Source organism: Corythoichthys intestinalis, chromosome 5, assembly GCF_030265065.1.
Source record: "Corythoichthys intestinalis isolate RoL2023-P3 chromosome 5, ASM3026506v1, whole genome shotgun sequence".
NCBI lineage: Eukaryota > Metazoa > Chordata > Actinopteri > Syngnathiformes > Syngnathidae > Corythoichthys > Corythoichthys intestinalis.
The window spans coordinates 31896497-31909740 of NC_080399.1; the positions used below are offsets into that span (position 1 = coordinate 31896497).

The 13244-nt window shown below is 40.5% G+C and overlaps 1 protein-coding gene across 2 annotated transcripts; it reads left to right on the forward strand.

Annotated features, from left to right (window-relative positions):
* The first annotated feature begins 6845 nt into the window (after window positions 1-6845).
* Window positions 6846-12663, forward strand: skor1b (SKI family transcriptional corepressor 1b). 2 transcript variants are annotated; one of them, XM_057837209.1, is made up of 8 exons: window positions 6846-6981; window positions 7097-8827; window positions 8959-9052; window positions 9135-9239; window positions 9341-9397; window positions 9725-9799; window positions 11996-12070; window positions 12204-12663. In XM_057837209.1, exons 2-8 carry the CDS (start codon window positions 7115-7117, stop codon window positions 12299-12301), a joined length of 2217 nt encoding a protein of 738 aa, XP_057693192.1. In that variant the 5' UTR covers window positions 6846-6981; window positions 7097-7114; the 3' UTR covers window positions 12302-12663. The 2 variants fall into 2 exon arrangements, with proteins under 2 accessions (XP_057693192.1, XP_057693193.1); XM_057837210.1 differs by having other exon boundaries at window positions 12207-12663.
* Window positions 12664-13244: the final 581 nt, after the last annotated feature.

A 13244-nucleotide genomic window follows, 5' to 3' on the forward strand; every position in this document is an offset into this window, starting at 1 on the left:
TTGACGAATGGTTTATTTATGATTGACCAGGAAATACTATTGAAAAGTCATTGAATTATGGATGAGCAGGCTTTTTGGTCGAAAACATAACATTGATTCAGCGTTGTTCTAACCTTATTAATAATCAAAATGACGATTAGGTTTTGTAAGTATTTCAATGTTGAAACAACATTAATTGAGGGTGCAAAAGTGACGTTGATTCAACGATATAAGATCGACAGCGTACTGTCGATCCAACATCTTTTCAACGTCGGTCTGCTATCTGGGTTGTGTTATTAAATAACTCATAGAGAATCTTTCAGGCGACATTAAAATTGCGATCTGTATTAGCAAATCAAGCGCTACTTGAGCTTTAAAGTAAAAAATGGTTTATAGAAAAAATATTTCGCCGAACATGTCGCCTCACTTGTGTTGACCAATGTATTCTGAGGGAAAAAAAAACAATACTTGGGTCTTAGAAGTCTACTGTATGTTGTGGTCCAAAAGACCAAATTCTGATTCTTTATACCAGCTTGTCACAAAGATTTTTCGCTAGGGAATAAAAAACATTTTTTTAAATCATGCACCTTTTGGGAGTGTAAACTCTATGTCTCATAAGGACCCGTTTAATGGGTGGTCCATTTTTTATAACCCAGGATCACAACATATTTTAGCACAAGGTGATGTATAAGCCCAGCCGGTTATTTATGCATCTATATGACACGATGAGGTTCAGGTCAACACTTGAAAAGCGAGATCGCGGCCGCCGGCGTCCTTGCACGTCTCCGCCAAAGCCCACGTGAGGCGTCTGCTTCACACAAAACAGTAATTGCAACGTGATTGGCACAGCTTGTTCCTTGCAGCCTGTGTCCCACACTTGAAGGTCCCCCTCATTGTCACACAGCCTTTTAGCACCTTTGTTCCTCTCTCTCCCCCAGGACCTCACAGCTCACCACTGGCAGATGAGTCCCACTCTGTAACAAAAGGGTCCCTGCGCTCAACCTCATACGATGCAGTGATGAAACCCCTCCCCAGCCCCAGCACACTCACTCACACTCATTCTCTTGTTCTCACACACACTTTTAGAGAAGGAACACTCCGTTTAGCGGCGGAGGGTGTTTCGGGGACGAGGGTCAGGACCCATGGGTGGGCTTTTAGGAGGCAAACAAACATGAGAGCAGCAGAGGAGTGATGTCTTGTTTACACATTAGCAAACATTTAGCAAGTCTCTGGCGGCCTAGCAGGCGCCGCCGTCTTGTGTCGCAACTCGCACAGAACAATGCTGAATGATTCAGGATGGCGGCTGCAACAACTGACAAAAGGTCAACTGCAATAACTCATCCATCACTCAAATAACGGTGACTTCACCGCAGCGCTACGTCCACAATTATTAGCCAGCAGCCCTGTAATTGTCAAGTCTTCTCGCTTTCCACCGTTTATTTTTCGGGCAGACAGGCACTTACAAACTGCAGCTTTCCAACAACATCTAATGAGGTGATGACCAACCACTTGTTATAATTGCTTCAGTCTCAAGCTTATTAATCATATGTAGAGTTATTTAAGGGTGCATAAATTAATCTTAGATTAAAAAAGCCTATCAAAGCTTCAAAACAATTAAAGAGTAAGGTAAGATTTCCCCTGGGTTGACACTTTTATTTTAATAGTGTTCAGGTGATTATCATACTTTGATTCAACACTGTGATTAATGCAGACACACTTTTAAATGAGCTGCTCGCTCTTGCACAAAAAAGGTAGAACAAACCAGATAATGACCTTGCTGACTTTGCTCATCTCACCGCCCCGCGCGAAAGGTATGAAAACACCTGCTCCGATGAATATGTATTTACATGTGACATTCAGAATGTTGAATGCACAAAAAAGCTGTGGTTGACTCTGTAGTGTACTCACGTCCAGAGGTGGGTAAGTAACGTGTTACATGTACTCCGTTACATTTACTTGAGTAACTTTTTAAGAAAAATTTACTTCTAAGAGTAGTTTTACTATGCCTTACTTTTACTTGAGTAGATTTATGAAGAAAAAACGCTACTCTTACTCCGCTAATTTGAGCTACACAAGAGTCATTACATTTTTCCTCTTTATTCTACATACACTCCTGATCAAAATCTTAAGACCAGTATAAAAATTGCAAGAAGTTGATTTTTGCACTGTTGTATCTTAAAAAGGTTCTAAGTTGTTTCAAAAAGCAAAAAGAAGAAATGGGAACAAGAGACCAAATGTTTTGAGCAGTCAATTTATTGAAAAGAACAATTTAACTGAAATGGGCTATTCATCAGCTGATCAAAAGTTTAAGACCACATCCTTAAAAACCCCAAATCTGTGCAAAAATTTGGATTCCATGTCATTTTCTGTCAAGTAATCACACTGTCAAGACCTCATGACCGGAAAAGTAAGAAAAAAAAAAAAAAACTCACTACCTTCGAATGTGGCAGGATTGCTGAGCTGCATAGACAAGGCCTCTCACAGCGTGCCATCGCTGCTGAGGTTGGATGCAGTAAGACAGTCATTTTGCATTTCTTAAAAGATCCTGAGGTTAATGGAACTAAAAAATCAAGTGGTAGACCCAAAAAAATCTCACCAGCACTGAGGATCTGAAGGGCTGTCCGTCAAGACACGGGATGATCCTCATCCCAAATTAAGGCCATTACTGGTGCTGCTGCAGCCCAATAACCATTAGACGGCATCTGCAAAGGAACAGCTTCAAAAACAAAAAACGTCTTCAAAGGCCACGTCTCCTTCAACGCCACAAATTGCCCGTTTGGCCTTAGCAAGGGAGCACCAAACATTGGACGTTCAAAGTTGGAAGAAAGTCTTATTATCTGATGAGAAAAAAATTAACCTTGATGGCCCTAATGGCTTCCAACGCTACTGGCATGACAGGGAGATGCCACCTGAGATTTTTTCAATATGGCACAGTGGAGGGGGCGTCATCATGATCTGGGGTGCTTTCTCCTTCAATTGAACAATGGAGCTCCAGGTTGTGCAGGAGCGTCAAACTGCAACTGGCTACGTGGAGGTGTTGCAGCAGGCATCACTCATGACTGAGGGCCCTCGTCTGTGTGGTGATAACTGGGTTTTTTCAGCAGGACAATGCTGCAATTCACAATGCCCGTCTAACAAAGGATTTTTTTCAGGAGAATAACATCGCTCTTTTGGATCATCCTGCATGTTCCCCTGATCTAAATCCAATTGTGAACATTTTGGGATGGATTGCAAGGGAATTTTACAAAAATGGACATCAGTTCCAGACAGTGGATGCCCTTCGTGAAACCATCTTCACCACTTGGAGCAACATTGCTAAAGCCTTTTGGAAACACTCGCATCAAGCATGCCAACACGAATTTTTGAGGTGATCAACAATAATGGTGGAGCTACTCATTACCGAGTCTGTGTTTGAGACTTTCATTTCTGTTTTAGGGGTTTTTTTTAAGCTATGGTCATAAACTTTTGATCAGCTGATGAACAGCCTATTTTAGTTAAATTGTTCTTTTCAATGAATTGCCTACTCAAAACATTTGGTCACTTGTTCCCATTTCTTATTTTTGCATTTTGAAACTCTAGAACCTTCTTAAAATACAACAGTGCAAAATGCAAATTCTTGCATTTTTTTAAACTGGTTTTAAGATTTTGATCAGGAGTGTATTAGAGTCATTATTTTTTGCAAGCTATGCCAAGAGTAGCTCTATCAAGTTCACCAATGAGGTGTCGCAACAATAATCACATGACTCCATTATACCAATCAGACGCAAGCTCAATGATTACGCCACTGATGCCAGCCTGTTCAATCACGTGGTGTCTCTAAAGCACCGAAAACAATGAATCATTTAACATAGAGCGCTGCCTTCAACATGAATTGAAAGCACAGATTTACAACTCTTTTCCAGTTTTTTTTTTTTTTTGTGCCGCTTGACCACCGAAAACCGGACATATGATCCCTTTAATTTCATAATACTAACTATGAAGGAACTATTCACGATTCAAACTAGGAACTATTTTCTCCACTTGAGGGCACTCATGCTCTTTGGAGGAATACAGGGTGTTTCAAAACGTTTGACCCCATTTCGTAGGCCAATCATTTTGACAATTTTCGTTGGAATGACCTCATATTTTCACAGCTTGTGTAGAAAACGTTTCAAGTTTTTGTGTGTAACGTTTGGCATTTCTATCTTTTCAGGTTAAGAAATGCCGTTCACTTCAAAAGAAAAGGCATTTTGCATGTTAGAGTATGCTCGGACGCAGTCACCAAAGACAGAGCAGCGTGCCTTCTTCACCAATTTTGCAAAGAAAGCACCAACTACAAAACAAATTAGGACTTGGCACCAAAAATTTGAAGAAATTTCAGCGAGTTTGGCTCGAGCTTGAATACCGACTCGACGTGTGCAGAGTCACAGGCGGCGCTCATATTGAACATTTATGAAAATCTATCATAGAACCAACAAATATTTGTACTTTTCTTTGTAAATTTAACCAATAAAACTTATGAACTTTATAGTTTCATTAAGATCCATCAAGTAGTTTCCGAGATATGGGCATTTAGAATGGGGTCAACCATTTTGGACACCCTGTACTTCATTTCTGTCATTTATTTTTCTCTCGGCGGAATTCAATGATTTTTTTTTTTTTTTAATTGTATTTCTTTGGCTTACTGTGGTTATGTAATGAGTTATTATACAGGATCATTATAACAACAATTCATATAGATAACTTTGTTCAGAGAAAAAAAAAATACAATTGTTTAAGAAAAAAAAAAATCATACAAAAATGTAAGCAGTTGCACACAATTTTGCTCATTAGTTGAGTATTCTTTTCACCAAATACTTTTTATACTTGTACTTAAGTACATTTTTTTGGATGACTACTTTTACTTGAGTAATATTATTTTGAAGTAACGCTACTTTTACTTGAGTAAAATTTTTGGCTACTCTACCCACCTTTGCCCACGTCCCCAATGAGCACAAGCGGGAGGATGTGGAAAAATAAGAGTTAATTTCACCAGCGACAAAAAAGGCGAATAAGAACCTGAAATCCTTAAACATTATATTTTTATTTTCTTGTTTTTCATTTTGAAAAATATATGAATAAACAACTAATAACTTTGTTCCTGCTTTTCATTTGAAAAAGTAATGGTAAAAGACATTAATGTTCCCTATTGATCACATCATTATATTTTGTGTTACTAACATATTTTAGTTAGTTCCTTTATTTACATTAATCTGTCTGATGACGTAACTGTGTTTATAGCCGTATGCCCAGCCCAGGACCCGTAATGACAAGTCTTGATACTTCCATCAAAACACAAATGTAAACTATGAACACATTGCTTCGTTGACTTTAAAAAAAAGGTGACTCGTTAACTATTAGTCGCGTATGCTTCCTTTCAGCCTGTAATCTCAAGAGCAGCTGCTTGTCACTGCGCGCGTGTATTTGTGAGTGATGCACGTGCATTGTGACTCCGTGGGAAAGTGGCACGTGACGGAGGTCCTGCCACATGCTTTACAAGTGCTGTTTGTTTGGGGGGGGGGGGCATTTTAAGTCTCAGTTTTGGTTTCGTAAAAATCACAATAATATTATGTCTCAAAATATATTTCATTCCACGAAAAACATTTCATCAGAAAATAACATGTTCACGCATTGGCTGCCAATTACGGCGATAGACGTCCAATCCACTTCGACTTGGAGAGTTGTCATGGTCAATTGCAGCAAATTACTTAAATTAAAACAATATCCGTGTTTTTCTTAACACGTGGTGTTATTTTATGTCGGGGTTTTTTTGGCGTTAGTTTAACCCTTTATATATCAGGGACTCATTTAAGTCATGGATACCTTTGACGGCGCCAGACGTCAAATCCATGTTAACTGCATGCTGGAGGCTGATCAGTGCCTTCCCGCCCAGTCAAAATGGGATGGGCATCTAGCAGCGTAAATGGCATGAGGATGAACATTCACAGCCAGTCCTCCAATTTTAATTTAATGGACATGTATGATTGTCAGTGGAAGGCAATGAATTAAATACTGTTTTATATATATGTATATTGATTTTAGAATATAATTGGGGGCCATAACTGAATGTGTTTGTATTTTCATATTGTTATTCCAATAATTGTGTAATTATTATGGTTTTAATTTTTACTCTATTGGTTCAGGGAGAAAAAATAGTTACAATGAATAGATAAATTGGTTGAGATAGTGACTCCACATATTTAATCATCACATTTTGGGTCATGTGCTGTACATAGACCATGGTCTTAACACTGTAAAAAAAAAAAAAAAAAAAAAAAAAACGTAGAATTTACTCAATAAAATTAAGGAAACAATTTACACTCAGTCTGATAGTGTAAATAGTACCTAATTTACTTGCAAAATTGGGAATAATCACTATCAAACTGAGTGTAAATTGTTTCCTCAATTTTATTAAGTAAATTCTATACGTTGTGGTTTTTTTTAGATTGAAGTAACAATTTACACTGTTTGATAGTGTAAATTTTACCCCTTTTTTAAAGTAAATTGGGTAAAATTAACACTATCAAACTGAGTGTAAATTGTTACCTCAAATTAGGACCCATTTTTTAAAGTAAATTGGGTAAAATTGACACTATCAAACAGTGTAAATTTTTACTTCAGTTTTATTGAGTGAATTCTATACGTTGTTTTCTATGGTTATGTTTTGTTTTGTTTTTGTTTTTTAATTGCCAAATATCACTTGCCCTATACAGGCTTAATTGCGTCCAACAAACCAACATCGTGTATTATTTTTCAGTCAGGTGTGTTTGTGTGGGGGGCGTGTGTGTCAGTTTAACACACTTCTGCTGTAACCTAAACCGGCTCACACATGGTGGGAGGGGAGTATAGTAAGCGGAGTGGAGCGAGTGAGAGAGAGGCAGTCCCATCACTAAAGTAAACACCCCAGCAGCATACGACACACTCCTTCTTTTCTCTCTCCTCCACGCGCGTGCGAGAGCTAGGGGCGCCGCACCAGCATTGAAGGTGAGTTTTCATAGGACCTTCTTTAATTGTTGATTGCAAATTTACTTACTGTATTAAGGTGTGTTAATTTATTTCAAGCATTCTTTCTACATGTCACTGTCTAATGTCACCTCAGCTGCCATTCGTCCCCAAAATGGAACCCATTCCAGCGGGCCGCGACTCCAGTTCCTCGCCGGGCTCCAAGCAAGAACTTTCCTACTCCACCTCCAACAACCTGAAGCCCAACCAAGTTGGCGAGACGGTGCTGTACGGAATACCCATCGTCTCCCTGGTGATCGACTGCCAGGAGAGGCTGTGCCTAGCGCAGATCTCCAACACTTTGTTGAAGAATTACAGTTATAACGAGATCCACAACCGACGCGTGGCGCTGGGCATCACCTGCGTGCAGTGCACCCCGGTCCAGCTGGAGATCCTTCGCAGGGCCGGCGCTATGCCCATCTCATCCCGGAGGTGCGGCATGATCACCAAACGCGAGGCCGAGAGACTGTGCAAGTCCTTTCTAGGGGCTCACTCGCCTCCCAAACTTCCAGAAAATTTCGCTTTCGATGTGTGTCACGAGTGCGCGTGGGGCAGCCGAGGCAGCTTCATTCCAGCCAGGTACAACAGCTCCAGGGCCAAGTGCATAAAGTGCTCCTACTGCAACATGTATTTCTCGCCAAATAAATTCATATTCCATTCGCACCGCACGCCGGAGTCCAAATACACGCAGCCGGACGCGGCTAATTTCAACTCGTGGAGGCGACACCTTAAACTAACCGATAAAAGTAGCCAGACGGACATTTTACACGCGTGGGAGGACGTGAAGGCCATGTTCAACGGTGGCAGTCGCAAGAGGACGCTGCCGAGCTGCGGGTCCGAGTCGGGCTCTCCTCTCAAGTCTCACGGTCCACCGAGTCTCCATCGAGAGTCCCCCGAAATCCCCGCTAAGATCCTCAGCTGTGAGGACAACCGCGTGAGCGTGGGCCCACGCAGCTACCCGGTCATCCCGGTTCCGAGTAAAGGCTTCGGGATGCTGCAGAAAATCCCGCCGCCGCTCTTCCCGCACCCGTACGGCTTTCCGGCGTTCGGCCTGTGCCCGAAAAAAGACGAGGGCATCATGGGCGAGCAGAGCAAAGCGGGTCTCCCGGGGGTGCTGTGGCCAGGCAAGGACAGCGCCTACCCGTCCTTCCCGGTGTTCTGGCCCGCGGCGGGTGCCCTCCCCATGCCTCCTTACTCCCAAGCCCCCCACAAAGCTCCACCCGAGCTGCTACCCCTCCACAGACACGCCGACGTGGACGTTTCCGAGTCCACCGACACGTCCAAAGACAGTCTGGCCGACAACGACCGCTGCTCCAGCACCCAGTCCACGCGGAACGAGGACGACAAGTCCGGGGATGAGGGGAGGCCGCTGGAGGGGGCCACTATGGCCCCGCGGAAGGCCAGCTACGTGTCTGCCTTCCGGCCCGTGGTTAAAGACGCAGACTGCATCGCCAAGTTGTACGGCAGCAGAGGAGCCTACACTCGAACCGGCTACTTGTCGCCGGACTTTTTAAGCGAGAGCTCCAGCTACCGTTCCGTGTCTCCGTGCGTGGACAGCGAGGGCGAAGCGGACGTTGACGTGGAAACCAGTAAAACACCAGAAGACGAGGAACCCTGCAGGCCCCTGTCCTTGATGTGTCCCCGAAGCCCTCCGGGGCTCACTCACAGCGCTTCCCCTAGCGACTCGGACTCTAAGGGAGCACCAGCACAGGAAATGGATCCGCTCGAGTCCCAGAAAGACAACCCACGCGTGGGCCCGCAGTCCTGTGACAGAGATATCCAGAACAAACACTTGACAGATGCGCACGTTGTTGCACCGTTTTGCCAAGTGAGTGACTCAGTTTAAAAAAAAAAAAAAAAAAAAAAAAGTATTTATATATTTTGTGTGTGTCATCACTCATATGAACGCTCTTATTTTCAACTCTTTTAATGACAGTATTTGCATTTCTTTAAACTCAGGTTTTCATGCAGGAAAGAAGCGAGTTGCAACAAGGGCGCAGTCCATATCATTTCAGACCTGCAAGCTACCCACCTGCAGGCCTGACAACTCATGGTTGGACATCACTCTCGTCAATATATATTGAACACATTAAATGTATAGGTCCCAACTATTTAATGCGTGCTTTTCCACCAAGATGAAAGTGCAAGCAAAGAGGAGCCGTCTTCCACAGTGGAGGAAGTGGAAAGCAAATCTTTACTAGAACAAAGCAGCGACGAAAACCAGCGAGAGCAGGATGAAGGTATGCGTGAGAGAATTTTGAAATAATTTCATTTTATGCATTCAGATACCCCTTTTCTCTCGCCAATAATTTTAATTATATATTTATTGTTGTTAATTCAGATGACGACTCGGCAACAGCTGTGAACCCACAAAGAGGCATACGGAATATGGCAAAAGGTATAGAGTCATTTTAATTATGTAGTGATAATTGTTTAATATTTTAACAGTTACTATAATTCGTATTGCTTTATTTCTGATGTTGAATATATTTAATTTCGTCTACTCTGCTCTGTTTATGTTAAGTCAAAAGGAAAAGATCTGTTGTGTTTCAAAAAGATAAGCAATTTGCAACTATTAAATGGTTTGTATTCTGATTTATGATTTGACACAAAATTATGTAACTATGTATTTGTTGTTTTTTGTCGCGTTCTATTGTCGCACTGTGTACCTTGTGACGTGAGTATCAACTAATTTAAATCTGGCATTTACGCATGTGTGTTTTAGAGGAACTCCAGAAGCAACTGTTGGAGCAGGTTGAGCTGAGAAAAAAACTGGAGCGTGAATTTCAACATTTAAAAGGTGAGACCCCAAAATATCTGGCCAATGCAGGGCATTATAAGTTTGATTTCTGTTTCATTCTTTTTTCTCCCCCAACTATTAAGAGTTCTTGCTGCCTTATATCTCTGCAATAACGCATGGTAATATTTACTTCTCTAATATTTGGAATGAGAGTCAAACATATATGATTCAGTGCCTTTTGGTTTACATTTTATAACATGATGTTATATAGTAATTCACACAGCTCATTCAATTGCGCCCAAAAATATGGACAGTGTACGTCTTACAACCAGGATATCCGTGCTTATATTTCTATGACTTCTTTTCACCCTCCAAGAGTGGATATTTTGAATGAGGAATGGGTGTAAAAGGCAGTAGCCGTTGGTTCAAAAGGGTGCACAATTGTATCCCTAGACCCTCGCTAACCTGCATTGACTGAAGGAGTCGCTTGGCGTTGTTCAAATGGATATGGATGATATTACCAGTGTGTCTTTGTAGCTTTTAAACGACTCACCTTTGTGCAGCAGCAGGAATTGATACACGAACGCAACATTCAAACATGTATTATACACTTGTCCTGTTTGACCTCCACATTTCTTTACATCCATCACATCACATAAAATGTTCACCCAAAACACTTGTACTTTCCAATTATTTATTTATTTTTACAATCTTGACAAGAGCCAGTCTAATCACCAACGGCTACAGTTTTTTCCCCCACCACTGATCAAAATACATTCTGGTAGGTTTCACTATTTAATTAGAATTGTTTCATTTGAGTGGTTTTATTTATTAACTTAAATTTAAAAAAAAAATAAAAATAAAAAAGCTTTGGTACTACATTGAGTATTTAAACATTCATGTCATTGCCTTCTATTGGTTAATTTCTTAAATGAACTTACATCTCACTCAAGTGGATGTTAACAGTTCAGCCTGTTTGATCTCTTTAGCTAACCAAAACAGCAGTACCAAATGAAATAATAATTTTTTTTTTTTTTCTAAGTGCAGAAATGTGTAAATATCCCTGCCATGTCCAAAAACAACTTTTTTTTTTGTTTTGTTTTGATCATTTATGAAGACTCAGTTGATGGCATCTTGGTGGATCATTCGTATCGTATGGCGGAAAACTTTCAGGTGACTTGAAATCTGAGCTCCGAGATCCCAATTTGGCCAAATTTCAAAATTGTCCGATATGCATGTGTGATACATCATTGGAAATGTTATAATCTCAATTTTCTGGGAGAAGAAAAATTTTGAACAGGAGGGCATTTTTTAAATAAAAAATGTTTTTTTTTTTTTAAACAGCAAAACCCTATCTGGAGGTGAGAGCACGCGAGAGCAGAATTACAGACTCCATAACTTTAACGAGATATTATCGCGTACTTACCTTGTTTCGACCCAAAAACTCCATGTAGCATGTATCACTGAGTGTCAAGACACAGATGTGAATGGCCAGAGCTGGATTTTTGGGGGATTTTATGGGTGAAACATGGTAATATAACAAGGGTCGCGATGCAGAAATCGCAGACATACAGGAGTGGTCAAGAATTTCTTTTTCATATATTTACCCTTTTTACACGTTTTTTTTTTCTTTTCTTTTCTTTGTTTGGATCAATTATTTATCATCTAACATATTGGGGGAAATGCGACAGTAACGAAAAAATACAATTAAACGATAGTTATAAGGTAGATATCCGTGTCTTTTTTACAGACGCCTATTTTTTCATTGTGACATAATTTGTTTAAAAGTTTAAAAAATGCGAGCGAATAATTTTTTAAACTTGTTTTTTTTTTTAAAACTAAATATTAGACATCGATTAATGACTCTAAGCTAAAATTGACAGACATCTCAAATAATAAATACGATTACTTACCTTCTTTTTATGGCTAGGTTGAACCAAAAGCGGTTGCGCGACGTCTGTAAACGGGGGTTTCCGGGGTAAACGGGACAAATTACAAATAGTTCGGAGGCTTAATTCGCCATGAATCTGCTGTTGCAGCATATAGACATATTGTTCTACCAAACACAGCAGTTCTTTTGGCTTGAAATACAGCAGTTTATTTTACATAGGGGAGCAAGAGCAGAAACTGCTTTTTCAGTCTTGTCTGTGTTTTCCGCCATATTTCATTTTGGTGTTGTGTTGCTTCCTCTTCAAACGGCGCCCTCTTTTGGCTCAAAAACAATGTGCATTTTCCGCCCCAATTCTGCGTCTTTAGATAACTTCCAGGATCAAATGAAAAGAGAATTGTCATACAGAGAAGAGATGGTCCAGCAGCTGCATATCGTCAGAGGTGAGAAAAATAAAATAATCCAGTCGAGGGGTGTCCTTACTTGCGTTAAGATAGTTATCGATTTAATTTTATATTTAGACACAGATACACTGCTGTACGGATACGGTTGATTGTTGTCTGTCGTTCCTCTTAGAAGCTCACGACGCCTTGCACCATTTCTCCTGCAAGATGTTAACGCCTCGCCACTGCACGGGGTCGTGCACCTTCAAGTCTCCTCTGCTGCCACCGTGACGAACCACTCAAGGTGGAACCTTCCACTCCACGCAGTGAGGAAAAGACTCATTTGTTGTTGTGGTATTTATTTTATGAAAAGATGTACGTACTGTCCAGCATTTATGTGACACTCTGTTTAAACAGAATCCATCGATGAAATTTATTATTTGTGGCAACGTGCAATGACAATGTATTTATCATGAGTTGTTCTAATAATTGTTATGTCTTTGGCTTATTCTTACTTTCCGTCTGGTGTCTTTTTTTTTTTTTTAAGCGTACAAGGTCGTGTTTTTGATTCTCTGCAGGCCAGTCAGCGACTTGATTTTGGACATCATGCACTTTAAATGAGTGAAACCATGGCAACATAATTATTTGTTGCAGACGACGTGATTTTTCGGAGCATAGCCTATACCGTATAGGCTCATATCACTTTTTCTTGGAAAGCACATATTCTATTAAACTACTGTTTGCTCATGTCGTATTTGTTTACATCCCCGTGAATAAATCATTTTATTAAAAGATCTGTGGCTGGTCAAATTATTGGTATTTTTCCTACATTCACTATCGAATATAGATTACTTAGAATTAAACATGTCACAAAATCTGATGAGGTTTACGAAGTCGACTGTTTAATAACCCGACAAGAGTCGTTCGATATAAATTTCGACAAGAGTCGTTCGATATAAATTTCGAGGCGTTGCATAACGCAGTTTAGCCACCAGGCTGGCCATATCAATTTTTGTGATTCACTGTGTTTTTCCATAGATATGCAGGTGTATAATTCTGATTAATAACAAAACGAAAAATACGCATTAGGAGTTGGATGTTCGAGCCCGGAACGTCTTAGTTTGTGCACTTATGTATAGGCTTTTAATTATTCACTGTTCATGTAGGCCATGCACTGAATCGCAACCGCTCGCATTACAAAGAAGTAATGCATAAAATGCACGGTAAATTACAT

Coding starts and splice junctions, on each gene's coding strand:
- skor1b (XM_057837209.1), top strand. CDS start 7,115: ATGGAACCCATTCCAGCGGGCCGCGACTCCAGTTCCTCGCCGGGCTCC. Junction 9,398..9,724: donor CATACGGAATATGGCAAAAG/GTATAGAGTCAT, acceptor TGTGTGTTTTAG/AGGAACTCCAGAAGCAACTG. Junction 9,800..11,995: donor TGAATTTCAACATTTAAAAG/GTGAGACCCCAA, acceptor CTGCGTCTTTAG/ATAACTTCCAGGATCAAATG.